This window comes from Falco punctatus, assembly GCF_963210335.1.
Source record: "Falco punctatus genome assembly, chromosome: Z".
Lineage (NCBI taxonomy): Eukaryota > Metazoa > Chordata > Aves > Falconiformes > Falconidae > Falco > Falco punctatus.
Window position 1 is genome coordinate 77,857,765 of NC_137586.1, and position 25,326 is coordinate 77,883,090.

At 41.1% G+C, this 25,326-nt stretch overlaps 1 protein-coding gene across 5 annotated transcripts in view; it reads left to right on the forward strand.

Moving 5' to 3' along the window:
* MCTP1 (multiple C2 and transmembrane domain containing 1) overlaps positions 1 to 25,326 on the forward strand; it is a 277,984-nt gene that overhangs the window by 72,936 nt on the left and 179,722 nt on the right. For 3 of the 5 annotated variants that reach the window (XM_080372352.1, XM_080372353.1, XM_080372355.1), the window contains exon 1: positions 75 to 15,221. The exons of 1 other annotated variant lie outside the window; for it this stretch is intronic. In XM_080372352.1, coding sequence (XP_080228478.1) covers positions 15,186 to 15,221 — 36 coding nt within the window. In that variant the 5' untranslated portion in view covers positions 75 to 15,185. Of the gene's footprint in view, positions 1 to 74; positions 15,372 to 25,326 lie in introns of those variants that run through there. One more of the 5 variants, XM_080372354.1, reaches the window with a different exon arrangement.

Consider the following 25,326-nt stretch of genomic DNA (forward strand, 5'->3'; position numbering starts at 1 on the left):
GGGGAGTAGCTCGGTTTGGCTTGCAGCAGTGGGACATAGGCATCAAGTGTCCAAGACAGGTGAGAAGATCTGAACTTCAGAAGAACAGCAGTAGGTAGCAAATGAGAGCAGGTACCCTCCAGGTCAGATGGCAGATGTAGAGGATTTGGATGGTCTGTGGGGTTGCATTGCACAACAAGGTCCGCAAGGTCTGAATTCAGCCTACATGCTGCAGGAAATTCCTAGGGCCTACTCTTATTTTGATCTGGTACTACCTGCTGCTCTTAGCAAGCATCCTGCTGTGTGTGGTCTGTTTCTTAAACAAAATCTTGCATTTGCGAGTGAAAATATAAGCTTGCCATGTGACCACAAAACAAACTGCCTGTGTTGGCCCTCTGGTATATTCTAAGTCTTTGTTAAATTAGTTGGCTAATTAGAGCATGAGGACAGATGAAAGCTGGGCATGAGGTAGGAATGTTTTCTTTCTAAATAAAATCTTAAGTTCTGTTGAAGAAAAGACATAAATATATGCACTTACATTTTCAGAAGACTTTTTGTAAATTATTTCTAACGTGATAAGCTTTGGATGCATTTAAGCAAAAAGCCATGTCTGCATTTCTTCCCAAGATCAAATATTTGTAGAAATTGTATGCCTTCCTACCTACAAAGAACAAGTTAAAATGCAGTCCTAAAATGCAGCCTGTTAAAATGATGCTTTTCCAAAGTGTCTTACTTAACTAGAGATGAAGAGGTTTTGCGCACTCTGTTCTCTTCCAGGAAAGTCTGCGGTGTTCCACTGGAGAAAACATGCAGTAATGTGCAGTAACTGTGCTTTGAAAAACATTGATGCAATCATTTGATGTAATGGTGTCTCCAGCAGCCCATCTTCAATATTTGTATTTACAAAGGTGTTGTGAATCCAGTAGGTATTTGGGAGGAAGCCTGGGGAAGTGTCAGAAATGCATTTTTATATGAGTAGAAAAAGGAGCTGCTCTTCAGGTTTCCAGACTGGGAAATGGCTGTCGTAGCAAATCAAACCTTTGCTCGGTCTGTTCAATTACTGAACCCTCTTGAGTCCAGTCTCTCCCCAGAGCTCATGATAAATTCTGCTCCCGATTGTTTGGAAGAAATCATTATGGAAATGAAGAAAAAGCCATACAGGCAAGCATAGAGAAACTATTTGAAAACAAAAAGTATGCAAGATTCTAAAATGAGAAAATGCCCATTCCCTTCTTCAAGAATAAGATTTAGCATGGAAAAGTAGACTTTTATGGTGGATTAGTTATATATTTTTGCATGTATGTTGTTCATACTGTGCAAGAGGAATTATCTAAAAATTCTTTGAAAGGTAATAATGGAAAGAAGATTAAGCATTCTGATACTGGAGCTTTGTAACAAGAATTAAACGGTACACATAGGTTTCAAAAGTCACTGACGCACTTGAAGGTTTCTGAGAATACTTACAGCAAATTCCAGAAGTACTTGGCTTGATAACAGAAAGGACATTCCTGAGTTGCACATGTAGGGTCCCTATACAACACAGGTGGCTACAGCAAGGCACCTAGTACTAACCTGTTAGTTAGTATTAACATCTCATTATTAGTATTTTCTTGACAAGAAACTTAACATCCTGCACCTCCTCAAGCTGAAGAGCTGAATGTCAGAGAGGTGACCTTGGAATTCACAGACCAGCACTGCTTCTGAAAGTGGGCATCTCTGCTCTGACTTTGAAGAAGACACAAATAACCACATCCAGAGGAAGAGTCTCAGCTCTCCTTCCTTACCTCTACACAACATGGTGCTATTTATAACAGCCTTCCTTAGTCAGAATTGCATGCAAAATTACAAATGAAATTGCACTTTAATAGAAAAGTTAAAATCTGGTGCCAGATTGATTTGGAGGAAATATCTTTATGAATTTTGCATTACTTCTAACAGTTTTTATATCCCTTTCTGTTCAGTGCCTGCATCCCAGCTTTCATCCTCTTTACTGTGGTTATTATAAAAGGAATGTCCTGAAGGTTAACTGGAACACTTTCATGGTAGTCATGGCTTTGATGTATTGAAGAAGGCTGCTTTATAGTAAAGGGCAAAGCATAACCCCTTTATAAAGTCAAGGGATGCAAAGAGGCATCTTAGGTGAATGAGGTTTTTATGGTGTCTGGGGTGGTTGTTTAATCAAGTCTGGAAACAGTTGTCTTAAGTTTATAAGCAGTATAAGTGGTGGACATAGTGTATTCTACAAGGTAATCAATGCAAGTCTATAAAACTACTCAAAAACCCTTACTCACTTTAGCATGACTTCAGGCTATTTTAGTTCAGCACAGACCTCTTTTTTTTTTTCTTTTTTTTTTTTTTCTTTCTCTGCCCTGCCATGGCTTTTTTTGTAGCAGAAGTGTCCCCGGTCATGCCACTCTCTGAGCCTTCTTCCTTCTCTTTTAATTTGGGATTCTGTTATAGCTAAAGATCTGTCATAACACCCCTGGTGTCAGTTGACATCTGAACCATAGCCTCAGCCATAATATTTGTTAAAAGAAGTGGGAAAGAATTGCTGCACAGACAGAGACGCAGCCCGTTGTGCCTGTGAAGGTGGCTGGAGCAGAGATGTGGTGAGCCGGTCTTGGTTCTCTGGACTCTGCTTGTACCAAGTTCCTATCTTCAGCGGTGACATTGCACTGGGTCGGCAAAGCTAAACTGAAGTGGTTCTGTTCTTCATGGAGCATTTTCCTAAATTAGTCATTAGCATTTAGTAAGATGGTAGCTCCCTTAGCATGTAAATATGTAACTGTAAGTGGGTAGTCTCTCATTTACATGAATAACTACTTATTTGAAAACCCTTAATGTTTTTTTCAAATTAGGTAAAATGCAAGACCTTTACAAGATTCTTTTCCATATTATCTTTAATGGGTACTTAGTGTTGCATTTAGGTATGTCTGAATGTCTAGTTGGCTTTTTTAACTGGCCAGATAGGAGAATTACAGGGCAAGTGCACCTGACTGATAATACCTTTGTTTTTCTAAGTCCGATACCACCCCATCAATGCCCGAATATGCAGCTGCTGGCAGGGGGTGCTGCCTTACATCAGTAATTTTTGACAGGATTAAAGATACAGGCATTTCAAATAAGTTTAGTTTTAGGCTCATCTTTTTTAAGCCATGCTATTTTGGCATTACTTCCTCCAGCGAAACTCCAGACTAATCCATCAAGGAGTTTCCATATTCTGCCATACAACAAATCAAAGCCTAAAATATTGGTATTAGCAGCACCAACCAATACTTCAGCGTGGGTTAGTTCCATTCACCGCGGAGCCATCAGGTGTTTTTTGTTGTGGGGCGTTCTTGTGTAACTCCATCAATTCCTGTATGTTTCATTCTACGGTGACTGGGTTTTATAGTTACATCCTCTGCCATTTCTTCCATAATTACTGACATCTGTGCCCCTCATTCAATAAGAAAATTTACAAAAATTCATTTTGGTCCTGTTGGAATAGCGGTTACAGGTTCATCATGCTTATCAAAGGGCCATTGTGTGGTTAACACCAGCTAGTTAGGGTGGGTCACTGTTCTCCCCAGGCATGCGAGTTCTTTGTTGGGCTATCTATTAAATCAATTAAATTCTGTTGAGGGGCTGAGGGCATGGGTTTACCAGGAATCAACTTCCTGCTGACTGACCCTCCCTGCTGGATTGATTCTGTGGTTTAGCAATGGTTATCAGAGCTCAGAGGTCTGCGGTGGATATGCCATATGGTAACTCTTGTGGCACTCCCGTTGCCAGTGATCTGCGCCAAAGGCTTTTAGTTTCTTTATCAGTGTTTGGTTTGATCTCTGGTTTAGGCTTAGTGGTGTGGACCTGGCAAATCCGTTGCGGGGGTTCTGGTGGTTTCCCAGTGTTGGGGCCAACCCAGCCCATGCAGCGCCCATAATTCACTGTCTCTTACACAAGCTCCAGGTGGTTACATGGGTCTGCTCCCATGGGGTCTGTGCAGCAGCCTTCATAATGTGGCTGGTGTGCATACGATCCTGAGCATTGGCTACATAAGTTTTCAAACTATCTGGGAGACCACAAATAAGAGGAGTTAGTCTTGCTGGATCAATAGGAGCTAGTACTAAGGGTTTCCTTAACACATTTCTTTCATACGTTGCTCATCTGCAGGCTGCCTTTTGCACAGACACGGCCAAATCGGAGAACTCGGACGTCTTGGTAAACAAGAAGGTCGCCTTGCTCTTGTGGGTCAATGTGTGTGTCAACTCCTGTGGTCGATGAATTGTTGTGATCACCAGGTGTGGTGGTTAAAAATATTCCAGGGGCCCAATAGTTTCCTGCTTCCTTAATAAGATTTGGGCTCCCCCCATAAGGGAGACCTGCCACACATATTCTGCCTTGGATTCCTCTGGATGCCTGGAATACTTTTCCTGTAACTTTGTTAATTCAGCAGCAGGCTGCAGGATGGTACGTACAGTGGTACAGACCTTGTCATCTCCCTCGCTTGTGGTGTAAGTTTTGGTCAACAGTTGTATAGACATGGGTTCTGGGGTAGGATTGTAATGAGAACTTTCCAGCGGTTCATCGTTATCATCATCATACCAGATGTCTCCATCCCATGTCTCAGAATCTGCACAGTGTATTAATTTCTGGATTTGTTTAGTGAAGACTGAGGACAGCATTTCATTTAATAACAGGTTAAACTTTTTCTGAAGCTTTTTTTCCCCTCACCTTTCAGCTGAGGCTAATAGCATTTTAAGTTCCCTATTTTCAGGTTTTAAGTTTTGGTTTTCAGTCATGACGGTATCTACTTATATCCCCAGCTTTTCGTGGTTTCTTTCAGAGATCAATGATGCCTTTAATACTCCCTTTTCTGACTTCAAAGCAGCATATTCTACATTTGCTGCTTTTCTCATTTGGGTGGAGGGGACTTTTTAATTTCCTTTTGTGAACAAGATAAGCAAGCCCCCAGCACTGGACAAACAATACCTTTGCCTTTACCTTTTTTAATCTTTTGTTGACTTCTACATTGTTCTATTCACTCTGCCACTTTGTCCTCATCTTTCCAATATTTTTGGGGCCATTTTGTTCCCACTTGGGATGGTGCATGCTTATATTTTTTGTAGCACTTTATCCATGGCAATCCTGTCCATAGACCCAATTTACCACCACGTTGTAGGTATGAGTCTGATTTGTGGCCAGCGGTGAAAAGCTCTCCCATTGAGTCAGGAGGTTCAGAAAGGGTCCCACTGCTTTCTAAACTCTTTCTCAGAGAGAAGTCCAGTGTGGCTAGATCCAGTCCTACTCTCAGACTTGGTCAAAAGTTTAGGTCTAAAGGATTATATGTACACAGCCACTCATCAGAGTCAATGTTTGCCTGTCAGAGCCCTCTCAAGGGCTTTTGCTGGAGCAGTTCTGCAAAGTTGAAAAGATAAATAATTTATGAAGGCAACAGATACAACGAATTTGCAATTGCCATTGATAAATGCACTTTCTGCAAAAATCAAGCTTAAGTGTTCAGCACTTTTTATTAACAACACTTAGCTGGGTAACATCCGATATAGTCAGAGATGCGAGTCTTAACCAAAGAGCCATCCCTGCCTGGGGAGGAGGGAGGTCCAGGTCCATCTGCCCGTCTGGTAGCTGGAGTTCTCATCCTCAGAATGGAAGATTCTAAATGTTGGATTTATAGTCACAGCAAGGTGGGACTAAGTCACTTGTGTGCCAGTTGGCTCTTGGCAAGGATTGTCCGTTCTGGAAGGCCAGTGGGACCTGACGGTTCAGCATGGAGTGAGGGACTTTATAGAGGTATACAGAGGTCTTTCTGGCTTTTACTGAAGCAACACCGGGCTGTGAGAACCCCGCCCACCCTGGGTGTCATTCAGTTGATTTGAGACTTCTGCTTTGTGAGATGAGCATGTCACTGAGTCAGACCCAGCTGCTCCCTGCTGGCTCACTGTAACTTCCGTAACCATCACCAACAACTCCGGTGTCCCATGCTTCGTTAACAAAGCCTTTGTCTATTAGAAGGAATACCAGCAGAGTTGCAAGCCTGTGTGTGTACATTTTAAACATTTTGCATCGTGAGGTTCTCTACACAGATGTGAACCCTACCTTCATGCATCAGATACTGAAAGTTCCAGTTGGGTTACAAAGTTTTGATGCATTTAAAAATTGTGATTTTTAAAACAGTGAATCAGGATTGTGTTTATAGACCTAGAATTTTTACTAAGAGATGTTCATCTCTCATTTGGGGAAATATAACGACATTAATAAACTTAAATGAGTGCTTGCAGTAGGGTTTTTCTTTACTGGGAGTTCCTTTTACATAAGCGTTTCAACAACTCTTTATTGTGTAATCACTGGGTAGTTTTTTACTCTACTGAGCTGAGACATGCATTTTACAGGTGACAGGAGCTGTACCAGAAATTTCAAATGAAGTATGTACTTCTTAAATGGAGAGAGTAAGGATTTAATCTGAGTTTGTGTTGTTCCTTGTTAGCTGTTTCCACTTAGTTTACTAAGGGCAAACTGACTTTTTGAGTTCTTCAGGGCAAAATCCTGTGGCTTGTGCTATCAGATGAAAACCTGTGGCTCTGACTGTCAAATCAACCTGCAAAAAGTTAGACAGCCCTTGAATTAGGGGGTGAAAGATCTAATTTCCATTCAATAACTGAAACAACTGTTAAGATCTATGGTAAATTTGGCTGCCATGCTGCTATCAAAATAGATTTTCTTCCCCCAAGAATTCTCATGATTTGAAAGATGTTAGGATAGGCAAAAGAAATACACAGATGAGATCTATCCAAAGGAAGTTACAAGAAACATATCAAGTATGTCATGATAAAAGTGTTCCAAGCCAGAGGGCAGGAAAAAAAAAAAAAAGGAAGTGAATTCTACCAGCAGTGCTGCCAGATCTTTCAGCTGATAAGAATTGCCTTATCCCATTTGTGTGAAGATGTGAAAAGAGGTATTAACCTGGTTTGCCTGGGGACTGTGACAGAGGCTTAAGAGTGTGTTTGCGGGCAAATATAAAAAGCGTAAGGATTGTCCTGAATTACCTCCTCCCGTTTACATGTCACTGTAGAGCTTCACAGATCATCAGAGCAATGCAGAAAAATAACATTTTAGGGTCCCTGGGGCATTTATGTGTGTGTTAGCATCCTGTTCCTCATGAGCGCCCAACTCTGAGCTCCTTATTTTGGAGCCAGGTTGTTCATGGCTGGCTAGGGATTTTTGTGTGGTGTTGCACTGTGTGTAGGCATACCTGAGCAGTTTGTCTGGTTTATACAGCAAGGCAATGGTGTGACCAGGGTCACCTGAAGTTGTATTCAATTTTCTCACAGACATGAATTAAAGGTGATTTTTTTAATGAAGTTCTAGAATGGGTTTCAATATATGTAATCTAGAAAGGCCTGGAGAAGTGTTTCCAGGAGTTGGTATAAATGCTATAGACATGATCTTCCATTATGCATGAGCCATGAGAATAAATTCCTAATTGAGAGAAAGTAAATGTGCTCTTAAAAAGGTACATAAATAAGCAGAACTCCATCAGCTCTTACCATTCCCTTTTTAAATACATCAAAACGCATATTGCATTTGCATGGTTCAGCAGTGCTTCAAAGGAAGAAGTGCTCTCTTTTTGAAGGAAACGGAGGTGTTTCAGCACACTGGTTTTGGGTAGCTTGGGACATGGTGACTTTCTAGAGTGCATCTGCCTGTAAAGTGTTTATGTTGGTGTAGGTTTTCTAGTTCATTTAATGTATTTTCTAGTTCAAGCAAAATACAATTTTGCACTTCAGGAGGAACATGCAGTTGCTTTATCCCCTTATCTCTTCTGTCAACTGCATACATGTTCAGTTACCTGAAATTAACAAAAGGTTAGGTCTGGTGGGAAGGAGAGAAATTACATTTCTATCTGATTCTACGCACAAGTCTACTGTGGAGACAGCTTTCTCTATAGGTTCTACTTATTTGCTTCCCTTTCTGTAAGCAGTGGAAGCATACAGTTGCTGTTAGCTTGACTTTCTCATAGTGTGGCAAAAGGCAGATGTCATCCCAGGGTGACTTTTCAGAGGTTAGCATATGTACGCTAATCAGATAAAGGAAATTGAGAAATCTACAATAATAACTGCTGAGGATTAAAAAGAGGGCATGGTGATTTCAGTTTAATAAGTTATTTTTGACAGTGTTCGACCATATTGATTTGTCATAGATGCTATCCTTTTGCTAAATTAAAAAAAAATACAATATCACATGTAATTTGGTGTTCCAAGGACAAAACTTTCTAATTTATGAAATCGTACTTATCAGTTCTCCTCAAACACTTAAGGCACACTATATGATAAATAATGGTGAGGTCTAAACCAGAATACAGTCTAAGTCAAATAGCAAATAGGCCAATAATAAAAATGGTCATTTTTCTTGAGAAACCAAGGTCAGGTTTTGCATTAAAACTATTTATAACAGACTATGATGGGCTAACCTTACACTGTAGCAGGTGTAATTTTTTTCAGATTACGAAATCCAGAACCTGCCCTTTTCCTTAAACCCACCTATCATTTGATCATTTATATCTTTAAAGTGAACAAGCTGCTTCAGAAACACAATCGCAAGTAAAACAAAGCAAATAAGCAAATTTCTAAATCATTGTGCAGATTCACAGCAGAGGCTAGTGGCATGCATGGCCTCCACTGCGCATGGTTTGTGAACAAGCCTTTGAGCTCTGAATATGAGCGTTGTGATTAGTGATAGAACAACGTGTATGTTAATGATACCGATGGGCATTTCATCTGTTCAGCTGAAATGAGAAATTTCATAGAATACCTTACACAGCAAGAAAATGCATTATCTTGTCATTTTTCTCAAAGCGGTTGCTAAATGCTTAAAGTGCTTGGAAAACTAATGTGTTAAGTAATCATCTAGTTTGTTACATTTTTGTACATACTGTTTGTGTTACTGTACCCATCTGTATGCAAAACCGTCTCTATACACCTTAGAGAATAGGAAAACAAACCGATATTTGAGTAGCTTGTAATAAAATAGTAATAGACATTTGTTATTTTTTTCTTAATATGCATTTTCCCTGGACCTAGTGTTGGGGATTTTTTGAAATGACCTTTATTATATGGTTCTTTAAGTTAAAATTTAGTGCCAATAATTACTTCATCAGCAAATGTAGGAGGGCTGTTAGCTTGACATGTCTTGAAAAATGGCATTGTAATCAGTGCATCCCCAAACAGTTCTTTGCTTTTTATGTTATCATATAAAAAGCAAAGGTTTTCACAGAAGCACCAAGTGGCTGAGGTTGGCAGGGATCCCTTGAGATCATTTTGTCCAACCTTCTCAAAGCAGGGTCAGCTAGAGCTGGTTGCCCATGACTATGTCCAGTTGGGTTTTGAGTGTCTGCAAGGATGGAGACTTCATAACCTCTCTGGGCAACCTGGTCCAGTGTTTGACCACCCTCACAGCAAAAAAAATTTTTCCTTGTGTTCAAATAGAGTTTTCTGTATTCCAGTTTGTGCATGTTGCCCCTTGTCTTGAGAGTGGGTTCTGTCGAGAAGAGCCTGACTCCATCTTCCTTACTCGCCTCATCTGGTATTTATACCCATGCATGAGATTCCCCAAGCCTTTTCTTCTCCAGGTGGAGCAGTTCCAGCTCTCAGCCTCTCTTGTATGACAAACACTCCAATCCATTGATCATCTTTCTAGTCTCTTGCTGGACTTAATACAGTAACTCCATGTCATGGGTTTTTTTAATGTACTGGGGAGCCCGTAACACAGCACTGCAGATGTGGCCTTAGCAGTGCTGAGCAGAGGGGATGGATCACCTCCTTCAACAGTGCTTTGCCTCCTGCAGCCCGGGAGGCTGTTGGTCTGCTTTGCTGCAAGGACGGGTTGCTGCCTCATGGTCAGCTTGGTTTCCACCAGGACCTTCGCTGCAGAGCCACTTTCCAGCTGGTCAGCCCCCAGTGTTTATTGTTTACTGGTGTATGATGGAGCTCCTTCCTGGGGCAGGACATGGCACTTCCTCATTTCTCCAGCCTGTCTAGGTCCCTCTGGATGGCAGTGTGACTGTCTGGTGTGTTGGCTGCTCCTCCTGAGTTTGCATCACCGGTGTATGATGAGGGCACACTGTGCCCCACCTTTCAGGTGACTAAAAGCGATGCTAAGCGTAGTGGCCCCAGTATTGCTCCTCAGGGTACGCCGCTAGTGACTGGCCTCCAGCTGGACCTTGTGCTGCTGGTCGCACCACTCTAAGCGTGGTGGTATAGCCCATCTTCATCCTACCATTTTGTCCACTGAAACCATTGGTGCTTTGCCAGCCCATTGATGAGGATATTATAGGAGATGGCACCAAAAGCCTTGTTGGTGTGGAGATGGACAGCAGCTGCTCCCTCCGTTCACGCAGCGAGCCAGTCTTCTCATTGTGGCACACTATCAGCTTGACTTCGATGGTCTCATTTAGCACTTACCAGCTTTGGTGTGTCTGGCATGCAAATAGACTTTTTTTTCAGATGCGCGAAGTAAGAGTAGATGCCGCTAGGTACCAATAGCAGGTGAGCAGAACTGCTGTATTCCTGTGGAATTCCCCAAACTTTTCAGTGTTTATGTAACACAGAGGATTGAATAACTGGCATAAACTGCGCTATTAATGTAAATTGCAGAAAAATAAATCACCCCACCCCCATCTGGTTTTCTGCTTTGTATTTTTAATTCTTCCACGTGTCTCTATACAAGCATATGACCATATAATCTTCCTGATTTTTAAAGATTTATTGTCAGCTGGCTGTTGTGTAGGCTGCTGGTTCTACAGGTGAGTGGGCTTGCTGCAGAACTCGAGGGAAGCCACGCTTTCTGCCTAATGTGGTGGCACAGGACAGGGTGCCAGAGTGAGTGCCCATCGGCAGCAGCTGATCCAGGCCTTCTAGAACTCTTGCTGGTCTAAATATCGTGTATTTGTGTTTTCCTCTCTCAAATATTGATTTAACAGCCTCTCCAATATCCCCACCTCAGGCTATTCTTTTATGAACAACATATTGCAAGAAATGTTTTTAGTCTCTGTTGGCTAATAGAATGAAAGCGTAAGGGATGGGATGGACAGCAGATGACTCAATTCTAGCAGGCTATTTGGTAGATAGTGTCTTCCTTGGGAAATTCAGAGATCTTTTCCAAGTCTCTTCCAGACTTGCTGCTCTCTGTCTCTAGAGAAACCTCCCCTACGAGGGTCTGTGGAGACGTTCTTGGAAAGACAGTTGTGGTCCTTGTGTTTGAAACTTTTGTCCTGATTTGTATCAAGTACATCTTCATCCTTGTCACCTGTCTTTTGTAAAACAGGCAGAGAGGCATGAAAAGCCTGGTCTTGTCCTGGAGGATGCGCTCTCTTGCTGCTTTTTGGAGAAGTGTGCTCACTGTGGGCAGGACTAGAGTAGTCATTGTGAAGGCTTCAACACGTTCCAGGAGTAGCTGGCTTCCATTTTCTTTCCATCTGGCAGCAGCTGACTCTCCACTGGTCTGTAGAGTAAGGCTGGAGGCCTCTAAAAGCCCACATACCAGTGAAATTGTTATTTATTTTTTTCATGTTTCGGTAGGAATCTCAAGATCCTAGTTAAGTATTTTATTCCATCAGCAGAAATAATTCATGTGGGCAGAGTAATTAATAAGAAATTTGTCTGAAGTGTGCTGTCAGTAGGCAGAGAAAAACAGAGGCATTAATCAAGGTGCAGGAAAATTGGCATTAGTAGATTTAACTCACCTGAATTATTGACACTAGCTGTGTCATAGTTTTGGTACCATTATTTGTAGTTAACTGCTGTCACCAATGGTTATGGTTGCTGCTCTGTCTCTCGGTGATGAAATTAAGGCCCCACAGACTGATGGAAGGAAGGAGCACTGGTCTGGCTGTTGAGTTTTCTGAAGAAAAACAGCGCTGCTGTCACCTGAGTGTAACAGCTGAAATACATTGTTCCACTCTTTCAGGTGGATGTACAGTGCTTTACTCCCATGTGTGATTAGGGTGTAGTTAATCAGAGTTCATTATTTCTTAACATGACTAAAGAACTTTTTTGGATGATGGTTTCAAAAGCAAAGTCATCTAACTGGAATGTGCACATAGATTCTGTAGGAAGTGTTTCTGTTGTGTGTGTTTATTGGCATGTGAGCTTCAGCAGAAAATGCAGTTTAAAAGCACTTTACTCAGTGTCATGGGTCCGCTGTCTGCTGTTTAATTTCTCATAGCAGAGAGCTGCGAGACCTGTTTTACCTTCCAAATTACTGATTTCTCATCTGCTGTAAAAGGGTTTAAAAAAACTAATTTGCAAAACATTTGTTAGTGTAACAATACATCATCATGTGCCTTAGAAACTAAGGAGGGAGGCACATTTTGAAAATGCAAAAAAGGAGACCAAAAAAAGAATTTCTCCCACCACTGTGGGAGATGCGTGCACTCTGTTGTGTGTATGCTGTAGTGAGATGTACTCGGTATCATACCTGTTAATCCCAGCATCCGCTTGAGCACTGTGGGCAGCGTTTCTCAGTCCATACTAATTTCCTTTGTCCCTTTGCTGGCATGGAAGAGAAGTCATCAGTGGCTTTGGGGGAAGCCCTCAGCGTGAGGACTCGGGAGAGCTGCTGTTGGGACTGGCCAGATAATGGTGGGTTCAGAAGGCATCAGTCAAACAGAGGATACTTTCCCAAGAGTGCACCTGATGGGAAATTTAGTGATGTCCATCTCCCTGTTTTATCCACAAGTCTAAGGGGCTTGTGGGGATGGGTCCCCATCAGCAGCATCCCTGTTTCAGCATGTTGTTGTGGTCTAGAGTAGCAAAGTACGCTCTCTCTTACCATTATGCAAAGTGATGGCTGTTTTACAATCTTTCAAGCTACTTCTGCAAGGAGCTCTTCCCAGATGGGTTTTGAACATATGTATTAACCTGTCTTACAGTATTTATTAGTTTGGAGCAGTTGGGGTTTACAGCTTTGAAGGCAGACAGCAGTGATAGATGGCGTTACTTTAAAAAACATGTGCCTTGAAATTTCTTCTTTCTGTAGTGTTTTGTCCTCCATTGCTTGTTTTTCCTCTATGGGAAATACGTGAGGTACTTTGGAAATTACTGTTAAATGAGAACAGCAACATACGTGCTACTTAAAAATGAATTCATTGTTCTCCAGAGCTGCAGTCAGGGAGATAACAAATGTTACTATTCCTTTCGTGACCTTCTCACTGCAATACCAGAGAGCTCTGCTGTTCATCTGCAAAGTAAGGGAGATTTATTATGCTGCTTCCAGTGGTAGAAAATGAGGCATTAAATGATATGGGCAAGGGCAGGTGTGTGTATCTGAAGCCACAAAAGCTACATAGATCCTTAATAACAAAACATCACTCACTATCATTTTTTAAAATAAAACTTTGCTGCAAAATCTCTCTTGTAGTAAGGAAAGGAGATGCTTTACTCCTTATTAATCTGTTCTAAGTTCCTCATGGGTGCTGGTGATGAGGAGGAGTCTGCCAAAATGTAAGTTGTCTTTATCTGTTGGCATGCAGATTTTGGTAGTGTCATACATGCGGTCACACGTGTGTCATATATATGTCACACATACCATCTTTCTTCATGCCATGGGAGCGATGACTTGCTGAGGTTTCTTCTGGGCCCATTCCCTATGATTTCTATTATTTCAGTGTATCACATCTCATCCGGGTCTATCAGAACCTGTAGTCACAGTCTCCTTCCTTAGGCAAGTGATTCTGATACGCGCTGTTTTTTTCTTTAGGAATGATTTTTATGCTTTTGTTCTGAAGTGAATGTCAAAAGCATATTTAACTCCACCATCATGAAGTGATAAACTAAGCTAAAATTAAGACCAAAGTGGAACATTCTGGGCAAGTCTGGTGCGCAAGTTGTCTACGGTGTGATATAACGAATTCCACCAAACTCTTCTGCTTTGCAGCAAGGTGCTGTTGCGGGAAGAATCTGGATTTCTTAACAGTGTTCCATTACAGCTGTTAATGATATATATTAAATCAGTTATTTCAATGTTTAAAATATGACTCCCGGAGAAAAGTGGTTTGCCCACTTGGCTGCAGTCTGCTGTGTGCTTTCTGATTATCCGTAAGGTTTAAAATCAGTATTTCAAATCACACCCCTTGGATTTACATTTAAGCTTGCATATTTCCAGGTGAACTGCACCAATCTGAGAGGGGGTCCCAAGCATCCAGGGGTGTCCTTGTGGAATGGAGAGGAATGGGAAGAGAGTATCCACGTTTCCAAATGGTGCTTGTTTCTCATCTACTGTGGAATATTAGATTTAGTGCAGAGAAACCAAACCCCAGAAGACTGAGAACACATAGGTCTGAAGCAGTCTGATCCAGAAGGATGTTAAAGGGAGAGAAATTACCGCAAATACGCAAAAGACGTGTAGAGATTTTAAGGAGAGCTGTTTCTCTTTCTGCATTCAAGGTTCAAGCTAAATTAAAACAACATTTTCTTCAGAGGGTAGAGATTAAAGAAAGAAACCAAGTGTCATACCGAAGGTATATAAGACTGGACAGGCTTTAATGCCAGATAAGTAACAATGCATACCCAGTTTTGGAAAACCAGTTCAGTTATAACTGAATGCATGTTGAAATTCAGTTGGATAAAATCTGCATATTTATCACTTCTTTCTTATCTCAATTCCTCCTTGATCAGGTTCTGATTTTTCTGTAATGGCCAAGAGGGAATTTTTCTGAAATTTTATACGATTAATCAGGTGGTGTCTGAATACTGCTTTTAAATCTCAAAATATCTTCAGAATTTATAGGCTAGGATAGAAAGTACATTTTCTCAAAATATCTTCACAATTAATACACTAGGATAGAAAGTATGTTTTCTCTTTTATTTTCATGGAACACTTACACGTGCATTTATTAAAACAAATATTTAAGTTTAGTATTTCTCCACTCAAGGTATATTACTTGGAAAAAAAAGTCAGTATAGGGATGATCTATGACTTAGTTCACCAGTTGAGCTTTAATATTTTTTTCATACCAGTATTTAATAAATAAACTACTGAACCCTTCAGTTTACACCATCTTCGGCAGTGGAGGAGGGGGAAGGAAGCAGCTTTCAGTGTTTAAAGATGTGGAGATAGTTGAGTCATTTCCTCTGAATATGTGTTGAAACATTCACGTATCAAGACTTATCTTACTTTCGTTCTGAATAGCTGCAGTTCACAGCAGCAGTCAAATGATACTTGCACAGAGCTGTTGCTACCAGCTGGAGGTGAGCAGTGTTCCTAAGCAGTTGCCAGCTAGAAAGGCTAATTCAAGATTTGCAGGTACCTGTATGAAGCAAAAGATGTTTAACTCACTCCTGTAATACTATTTGAGATAGGTGCAAGCTGGAGGAACTTCTAAATTTGGACCTGGTAAGGTAGGAATTCAGGTTTTTTTATAAGGTCTGACATGCTCTGATGTAGCATTATATGCACCCTGCTTTAAAATGTAGGTAATTTATAACTCTGTTTTGGAAATAAATAAATGTTTGGTTTTGATGGAAACTGCATGCCCGAAGTGAGTAATACAGAAAGAGGAAAACTGTTTCTTCAGTTTAGGGTGCATGAAGTCACACAGGATTGCTCGCAGGTAGATTGATATCTGCAGTAGTTGAGAATACATAAGATTTTCTGGAAGCTCACTGCTCTCAGTCTTTCGCTATTTTCTCGTATTAACAGAAGAATCTGTACTTAATTACTTGTGGGATTGGTAGTTTGAAGTCCATCATTCTTCCTTTTAAATTGCTCTCGGATACCCGTCTTCTGCTGAGTGGCTTGTAGGTTTTTATGGGTTTTGTGGCATTAACATGCTGCCGTTCCTTAGTGGCAACTGAACATATCTAAATATCTAGGCAGCACATGGTCAAGTTAAATCTAGCTTTGACTGGAATCGTAGTTTTAAAATATTTTTGCCATTTGTATGTACAGACCACTCTTATCCTATAGCATTGGTCTTTTGAACCCTGAGTACAGCAAGCACTAAGGAAGTTCCTCTTAGAAGCAGGTTAGTGTTGTTTTACTGGTAGCGACACTATCGTTGTATTTGCTTTAAAATTGAATTGAAATAATTCAGATGCATTGTTCTGATAGTTATATTTCCCAAAATGTAAAATACAACTTTGTTGTATCATTTGAATCTAAAACAACTTCTGAAAAATCTAGGTTATATAAAGTGTGTACATATTTGTGTATATACTTATTATTGTTATTATGGTTAATAATTATGGTTATTAATGGGGAAAATTGAGTTAGGAGTATTTTAGTATGGGTCTCATGAAAATGTGGGCAGCGTACTTTTAAATACACTGACTGGAGATTATTTTTGTTCAGGGGAATGATGTATATGGCATATATGTTGACTTCAGGTATTTATCTCATTTTGAAATGGAGACAGCTAATTGTTCACAGATCATCTTTGATATGTATGTGACACCTGTCTCTAGTTCCCAAGTGAGTTATCCTTCATGTGCCATGTTTGACATAACTTGCAGTGTAATTCTGCACTCTTCAGGCAAGTTAGAGGATTTTCGTGCGTGATATTGCAGATTTCTCTAGAGATGAGAGAAGTGCTAGCTGTCAGATCTTTTAACAGCGCTGCATCATGGGGCTGTTAAGCCTGGAGGAGAGAAGGCTCCGGGGAGACCTTAGAGCACCTTCCAGTACCTGGAGGCGCTGACAAGAAAGGTGAGAGGGACGTTTTACACGGGCATGGAGGATAGGACAACGGGAACGGCTTTACGTTGACAGAGAGGAGATTTAGATGAGATGTTAAGCAGAAATTCTCCCCTGTGAGGGCGGCGAGGTGCTGGCCCAGGCTGCCCAGAGCAGCTGTGGGTGCCCCATCCCTGGCAGGGCTCAAGGCCAGGCTGGACGGGGCTGGGAGCAGCCTGGGCTGGGGGAAGGGGGGTGGGACTGGGTGGTCTTTGAGGTCCCTTCCAACCCAAACTATCCTGTGAATCTGTGATCTGCCTGAGACTTAGTCTTTGGAAAAATGCAGACATGATTTTAATGCTTCAAAATATGATAGTTTGAGGGATTTAAGGTTTATGTTGGACAGAAAAAAAATACGTGGTTTTGTATTTTCAGTGTGTTTTCATCCCCTTACAGACTGCTTTCCCATTTACTTTGTGCGTGCATCACATGTTCGTAAGTGCAAGTGCGTGTGTACTTGCACAAATGTATTCAGACAGCCCATGTAACTTACAATAATTTTCTTAAGACCAAAATGGCACAGGAGTGCTCATTCTTTCTGCTTGGCCTGAGAACTGAACAATTCTGCACAGATGAAAGTCAGATCTAATTAGTTTCACGGTGATTTTAACTTACTGTGCTTAAATAAGTGATTATTTTTTTTAATTTTTGGAAAATATTATACTCTTGGGATTTTGCAGAGTGCAGGTAAATGCACTTTTAAGTGCATACAGGAAGCAATTTCATGTTTATATAGCCATACACAGTATGTCTTTGTGTACCCTTGAAAATAATGGTTTTCTTTGCAGAAAAAGACTGTAATGTGCAGGGGAAGGGTTTAAGTTACAACATATGTGAGCACTGCAGGATAAATGCAAGGCATATATATGGGTTTGTTTTGAAGCATTCAGAGTTTTGTGCACATCTTGGTATCTTGGACCTGATCTGCTCTTAATGGATGGAGGGGATGGTAGTTGTGAGCACTGCCAAACCAGTGCAACCAGAATTGGAAAGCAAAACAACCCTTGGATGAAAGGTAGCTCAGGTCAGCACGTACGTTATTTATTATGATATTTCAAAGCAACAGGGAATCACAGAATAGCTGATAGGTTTGCAGGGACCTCTGGAGATAGCTCAGTTGAACCTCTTGCTCTGAGCTGTCATCTCTAGCAGGTTTTTAGTATCTTCAGAGATACTCTGTGGGCAACCTGCTCCAGTGTTTGACTACCCTCACACAGGAAAACATATTTTTTCCTCATGTTTAAAGTGAAATATCCTCTATGCCTCTTCTGTCATGGGGCACCACTAAGAGCCTGACTGGTATTGCACAGACAGGTGGGACTCCCCTCTTGGCACAGGGAACTCCGCCAGGCAGAGCGGTCCCAGCTCCCTCAGCCTGTCCTCAGACAACTGATGCTCTGATCCCTTCCTTCATCATCTTTGTGGCACATTGCTGGGCTTGCTGCAGTACGTCTCCATCCCTCTGGTGCTGGGCATCCTCAGCACTCCAGCTGTGGCCTCACCAGTGCTGAGTAGATGGAAGCAGCGTTGGGCAACCTCCTAAAACTGAAAATAAGCGGTTGAAAAACGGATGAGGGGTCATGAAAAACGCCCTTTAATTAATGTTTTCTAGGGTTTTATTTTACACTTGAAATAGATTTTAAAGTGTTACTTGCTAATCGAATTCATCAAGGCCCTTTACACTTTTAGTATATTTTTTAAATTACCTTTCAGTTAGTGGTAATAATTCTGTAAGCAGTTGTGGGAAATTCTGTAAGTAAAGACTGGGACCAGTAATCAGCGTCATGTTCCCATGAGATAAGGTAGCCTGTTGGTAACTTTTTTCATAAGAAAGATGAATAATCTGATGATAAAATTTGCTCTGGAGGTATTTTGCATACTGTTCGTTATTTAGCAGTTAATGAAGAATAGTATCCTCCTTTCTAGTATTATCTCCAGAACTAAGAGTAGACCTTTCTCCCTCTGTGACTCTAGGTTTTCCTTACAGGCAATCTTTGCTCAGTTTCCCTCTGAAATAAAAATGAAGGGAACAGGTGATTAGTGAGGAGGGTGCTGCAACACTTTTCAGCAGATTTGACCAAATTACCTTGAATTTCAAAGTAATTTCCATTCTGTTTAACAGTCCTCCTTGAAGGGATTATCCCAGGTGGAGAAACCACTGAGACACACATAGCTAGGGAAAATGAAGTATGGTGGTGCAAAGAAAGCATCTCCTCTGCGAGCCCACTTACATTTGAGACAGCTCTAATTATCGGGGAATATACATGGGATTTCTACCAAGCTGTCTGCTTGTGGAAGAAAATTAATTTTTCTCCTTACTCTGCTACGTTTGGGCTTGTGCCAGTCCACTGGGACTGAAGAACTTCCTAGTCAGCAGTGATGAATGAGGCAAACCTGGAGCTACCACATCCAACACTGATGCTTCAGGAGGAGGAGTAACTCCTGGGGTAAGCTGATTCCTTCTCCAGCTGCAGCATGAGCCAGAGCACTTAATTTCTCCAAAGGCCTGACCTCACTTGTCCTTTAAAACTGGTAGTTCACAGTCAGTTAATCTCCTCGTTTCTTGATTTTCCATTTTACTTTGTGCAGTTGGCATTATGTCCCACGTCGTGGGATTCATTGTGAGGCTCAGTGACAGAAACACCAGATGTCGAGTTCTCTGTCCGATGGGACATTGGTGTGCCTGTGGTGGGACAGCAGGTCTGCTGCCTGCAGCTCAGCCCAGGGATGAAGGCTTCAGCAGAACCTACTCGTCAACAGTCTGATCAAATTTATGGCAGGTGCCTGGGGTGCGGAGAAGAGATGTCATTTCAGTTTCTCCTGGGCTCTTCAGCAGATGTTGTCTTCTGCTCCCCTGGTGCCGGTAGTGGCTGGACAGGGGCTGTGCTAGTACAGCTGGAAGATGGAGCCCTCTGATGTTCACGCATTCTTCCAGGGAGGATGAATGATCTCACAGCGTTGATGGGTTCACGAAGATGGGGAAGGTGCAGGGGATGTGAACAGCAGACACTGAAAGGAAGGACATACTCACCTGTCACCACTGCTGATACTGGTTCTCCAGAGCCAAGTAGACAGGACGCCTTGTTGGGGGTCTTGTCACTTGTTTGAATCCACTTTAGCAGAACTGGCCTGTTGGTGCTAGGTTGTGGCTTTGTCGCAAGACCTGAAGTGATGGGAATGTTTATGCCAATGGTGCTGGCTGTACATGAGTTTTCAGCTTGTTTTCTGGTATTGTCCGTCCACATTTAGATTCTCCAGTTGTAATGATGCTGGCTTTGCAGGTGCTCATAGATAATTTTGCTTCCAGAAATTTCTCAATTGCTGTGCCGATACTCTTATTTTACTCAAAGATGCTAAAAAAAATAAATCTTTTGAGAGTTGTGTGTGATGATTCTTGTGATAATGGCACTATTTGCATTAAGGAAGGGATAAGAAATTTTTTCATAGTGTAAATTCATGAGAGAAGGTGACCAGTTGCGTGCTGAAAGATGATTGTCAGCTGTTTTTCTTACCCTCATTCTAGGAAGAGTTTCTTAAATTCAGCTTAGAGAAATACAATAATGGTTCATATATGCTTCATTATTACCAGTGTCATTTAGTAACAGTTTCCAGCACTTGCTAAATTTTGAGTCTTCTTGGGCATCATTGTGAGAATAGACTGTATTTACAAATTATTAATGACTCAGAGCTCTATCTTTTTATAAGTTGAGAAGGGAAACATCTTTCTGAAGAGTCAGTTCTTGAAGTATGAGTTATGCGCCCATAAAAACACAAGGGCTCAACCAGCTGATAACTCAGTGTTCCTCATCTGCCTTTCGGTGAAAAAGCTGTGGGAACAGACCATACTGTCTAACTGACAATATTTTAAGACTTCAGTAACAGGTAGAGAACAGTGACACTGCCTTGTACACCTGCTAAGAGACTCTTTGCTCTGAGGCTGTGGGCTGGCCACATTTTTCAGCAGACAAAGTTCTCTTAGATTTTGTTTTACTGGAAAACTGGAGGACTGGAAGAGAGCTTGCATCCCCCTGAACAAGAGGCAGCTGGTCAGGCAGCCCCAGAGGGGGCAGTTACCGGCGCTGTTCCGTACAGACTCTGGAAAAAACAGCAGCCACTTGCACTGGAGAGGGCTGGTACACAGCCTCGGGTTAATGGGTCTCCAAGATTTATCAGAGGCTAGGCATTGGTTACTGCTGGAAACTTGAGCGTTGTAATATACAGCTTAATAAACATTTTCCATCTTTTCTACAAAAAGAACCTATCACCAAAAATTAATAGAAGAGAAGAAGCAGTAAAACTTTTGTGGGAAAATGCTTTACATTTGCTGCTATCTCACCTGGACAGCTTCATCATTGCTTTACCGGTCAGCAGACGGGCATTCTGTTGGAAATCTGCACACATTTTGTTTTATTTCTCTGGCCCTTGATGAGTTATTTATGATGGTAGGGGTTTGTTATGGAGCTGGGAGTTGTCACTCTCGGGTACTTGCCAGAGATGATGTACTGAGTAATGCCCACAGGAAAGCACTTCCCTGTTTTATCTGGCATTTATCTGGTGATATCAGCTGCACTACTGGAAACCTGTGCCTTGCAGTGGGTACCACTGCTCACAAAGGGTTCGTTTGTACCTAGGAAATCAGTGTGGCTCCCTGGGTGAGGTTTGTCTGTTCAGTTTGTGGAATTATTTCTCCCCCTCTGATCTGTAATAGATCAATCTAAGATTCAGGTGGGTTCTTGAGGGGGTTGATACAGTCCAGTCCCCATTTTCACAGGATTTCAGGACTTTTCTGAGAAATTCTGAGCAGACTACTTTCTCCCTTTTTTCATCTTGCATCAGTCGGTGATGGAACTAAAATGTGAGCAGTTTGTTGTCTCTGAAGGATAGGAGTGATTTTCTGTGTATATGTCAGGATTGGGTTAAGGAGCAGTGGACTTATGGTAGCACTTCTGAGCTGGTCACAACTTTTTCTCATCTCCTCACTTTTGCACCCATTGTGGAACTTGCAGTTTCTGCCATCCCCAACTACTTTTCCGGGACCACAGGATGAGAACATCGCTGGCTGCCATCACTGGGACCTCCATGAAGTTCTTGAAAGGGCTGAACAGTAAATCCATGCCTGCAATTGTTAAAATGTTCACCTTGGTGAAGAGCTGCAATCTTCTGTTCATGGGACCATAGTCTCATATTTCAGTACTGGTCATTCTTAGTGTGGAGTTCAGCATTGCCAGTCACACAAAAATTAGCTGTGACACGCCTGGCTGTTGCAGCTTCTATCTCTGGAAAACATCCTTTTTTTTTCTCTGTACTTAAACATTCCTTGTGTCAGTCAAGTGGATAGTATCTAAAAGTATCGTGCAATGAGTGTAGGCTTTGTCATAGACAGGAAGAAAACCCAGTGACTTCGATAATGGCTTTTTTCAGAATGTTAAGCCTAGTAATATTACACACCTTCTCAATATGGAAAGATGTTTTTTCATGTTCATAATTTGAAACCTTGCATTACTCCTTAATTGGCATCTTGCAGGGCGGACTGATATGTTGATCCTCTAAGATGGGTCATTTGGGTATGTGTTGGACAGATGGCTGCAGAAAAGGCACGTGTGGTCATTACTTCCATCTCATTCTTGTATCGAAGATTGTGCAGTAGATGTCCCTCTTGAATTAAGGAACTTGCATAAACAATGTAATAGCTGTAAGCATGTTGAGATTTTTTAGAGAAAAAAAGTGTGCATAAACATATCAGAACTAATACCCATCTCTTCTATTTTTACAGGCTTTCCTAGTGAAGACCAAAACTTGCATGGTTAGCATTTGACTGTCCACATTGCAAGTTTGGTGTTTTCTAGCAGATTTTTCTTTGCCATTATTTGTTGCACTACTTCTACTAGATTTTGTTTTAATTCTTTCTGGCCATACCACGTCAGGTGTTGTTGGTAGGAAGCCCTTCTGTGACCAGCTGGTATAAATTGTTGTTGTTGTTCAGTTTCTGAAATGGTACTTCACAGTATCAATTTTTGCAGAAACCAATACGTAAGAAGAGCTCGATGCTGTGGAGGGATAGAGGGTTAGTAGTCACGTGTACTTGGTTGTATTCAGATACGTGTACGTTTGTATACCCATTTGCAGGGTTAGGGCTGCTTTTGTTGAATGCTTTGTGTAGTTTGCTGCTGAACAGCCAAAGGCATGACTTAGAAAAGCTATTTTGTAGAAAACAGTTCTGTTTCATTTTAAACAAAGTAGAACATCTCCTTATTCTGCATTGCAAAAGGACTTTTTTGAAGAGAAAACAATAGGAATACCTCACACATTGTGCTGATCTACAGTTTTGATTAGCTATGTCAAATCAGAAGTGCATTGATTTATCTAGTATACCTGCTTAATTTATTCTTGATCTCCTCTGTAATGTTATTCAGAAGGGAATTATACACAACCCATCCCTCCCTTCACCTTCAGGAGCCAGCTTCTCCTGAACAGGCTCTTGCAGTGGTTAGGGAAGCATCTGTCTTACTGCAAAGCCTCAGCTGTCGAGGAGGTTGCAGGGGTTTCTCCACATCAGCCTCCACCATGAAATCTGTTGAAGAACCTGCTGTGGATGTGCTATTTACTGGTTTAATGAGGAAGCATTGTCAGCAAGAAAAAAGGTGCTAAAGGGAACGGTTCCAGAGCAAACCAGTAAGTTGTAACAAATCACTTTGTTCAGAGAGTAAAATCTGAGTGTCAAACCAGCTGGTTTAGTAAAACCATGTCTAGCTAAAAGTAGTAGCTATGCTGGAGTGCTGGGCAAAAATAGGTACTTTTGAACACTGATACCAATATTTCTGTACTTATAATCTTGATCGAAATCCAGTTACAAATTCACAATTCAATAGTTGAAACTGCAAATATAGTAGTTTTAAACTTACGTCTTCTACAAAGGAATTGCTTATCAATAGTAGGTTAAAAAGTTTTGGATTTATCAAAGCAGTACCAGACAAGGAGAAACAAAGTGGTAAAATGTATTTGGACTTTCAAAAGACCCGTTACACAACCCATTACAAAGAGGTTGAGGCAATATACATTTAAGGATGAAAAGAGGAATAAGAGTTTGAAAACACAGCAAAGAATTATCTGCCCTTACTTATATGTGAAAACGAAGACTTGCTTCAGTCCCTGTAAAGCTTACGGTCTAAATCCCCACGCTTATAATTTGTTGTATGTAGGTGAGCCATTGTGTCTGTAAGAAAACAGTGGACATCCCAGAAGGATTTGGCTTGATTGCAGTGGTTACTTTTCACAGAAGAGACAAGAGCTTTTAATTTGTGATAACAACAAGAGGGGAGAAACGGGAGGCCAGGGTGGAGTGCAGCAAAGCTGGGAAGGAAGCTGTGGTTGCTTTGTTCAAGAATAAATGTATAAGCTTGGTGGAGAAGGGATTATTTGTTTTTGTTTTCGGTTCGCTTTACTGTCTTAGTTCTCTGTAAGTGGTGCTGCAGAACTAAAATTTTGTAGTAGATTTGAATGAGTAAGTGGCAGCAAACTGAGTTTTCTATCCCCAGACCAGGATATGGAGTCGGATGGGGGGAGGAACAACCTGGTGGAATCACCTCTGATTGCTTTGCTAGTATTGATATATGTTTGGTTTTCTTTGCTGCCAGACAGGGTTAGTGCTTCAACTGAAAAAAAGTGGAGTGTGCTTCTGAATACCAAAACTTTCAAAACGTTAACATGCTCACACCTTTTATTATTACTTCTAATGTATTAATTATATTTTCAGAAGGAAATGCAGCAGGCTGTTGACAGTAATAGTCTTGATACTGAAAATAAGCATTTGCTTTTGGTAGCTTTCAAATAAAATCGAAGAATAATAATTAGTACAGATGTCACCAAAAATACTCCCATTATTCTGCAGACACAAATGGTCAGTCTTGCTGTTTGATTCTTAAGGGTTTTCTTTAATAAGGGGATTAAATAGTTCTTTCATCCATAGCCAAAAAGCTCAGGAAAGAGGCTTAATTTTTCATGTACTCATGACTCTTACTAAGCCACAGTGTATTTCCTGAGAACATAAACTAGATGGTCGCATTCAGAGCACAGCAACATACATAGAAGTGTGTGTTTGTTATGTATGTACTTAATGCTAACATGAAAAGTGGGGTTTTTTTCTGCAGAAATAGTCTTGCGTTCATAGTTCTTCATAATTGAGACATTCCAGACTAGCATGTATGCAGTGTTGCCATCACACAATACAGAGCACATACGTGAAATCTGACTTTTACAGTTCATCAGCACATTTTATCCACTTCAGAATCTTCACAACAACAGTTGAGGCTTTTCATGTTTGTTAAAATACTCATCTCTTGTCTAGGGGAAACATCTGCTGTTTGACAGGCTTTAACAAACTAGCCAGTCCTACCTGAAGCACATACTCAGTTAATCAAAAAGCACATTATTAGTGCGTATAAAATGCTACTAATATTTCTGCACATCTCCAATAATTTTTTAAATCCCAGAATATTAGTTTATATTGCTGTTGAAAGGGATTCACATGATACACCTGCCTTTTTATTTTGGAAACAAGGAAAACCAAGAATGAATGAGGTGAAGTGAGCTGTGTAACTGTTTTTACTCAGAAGTTCCTCAGCT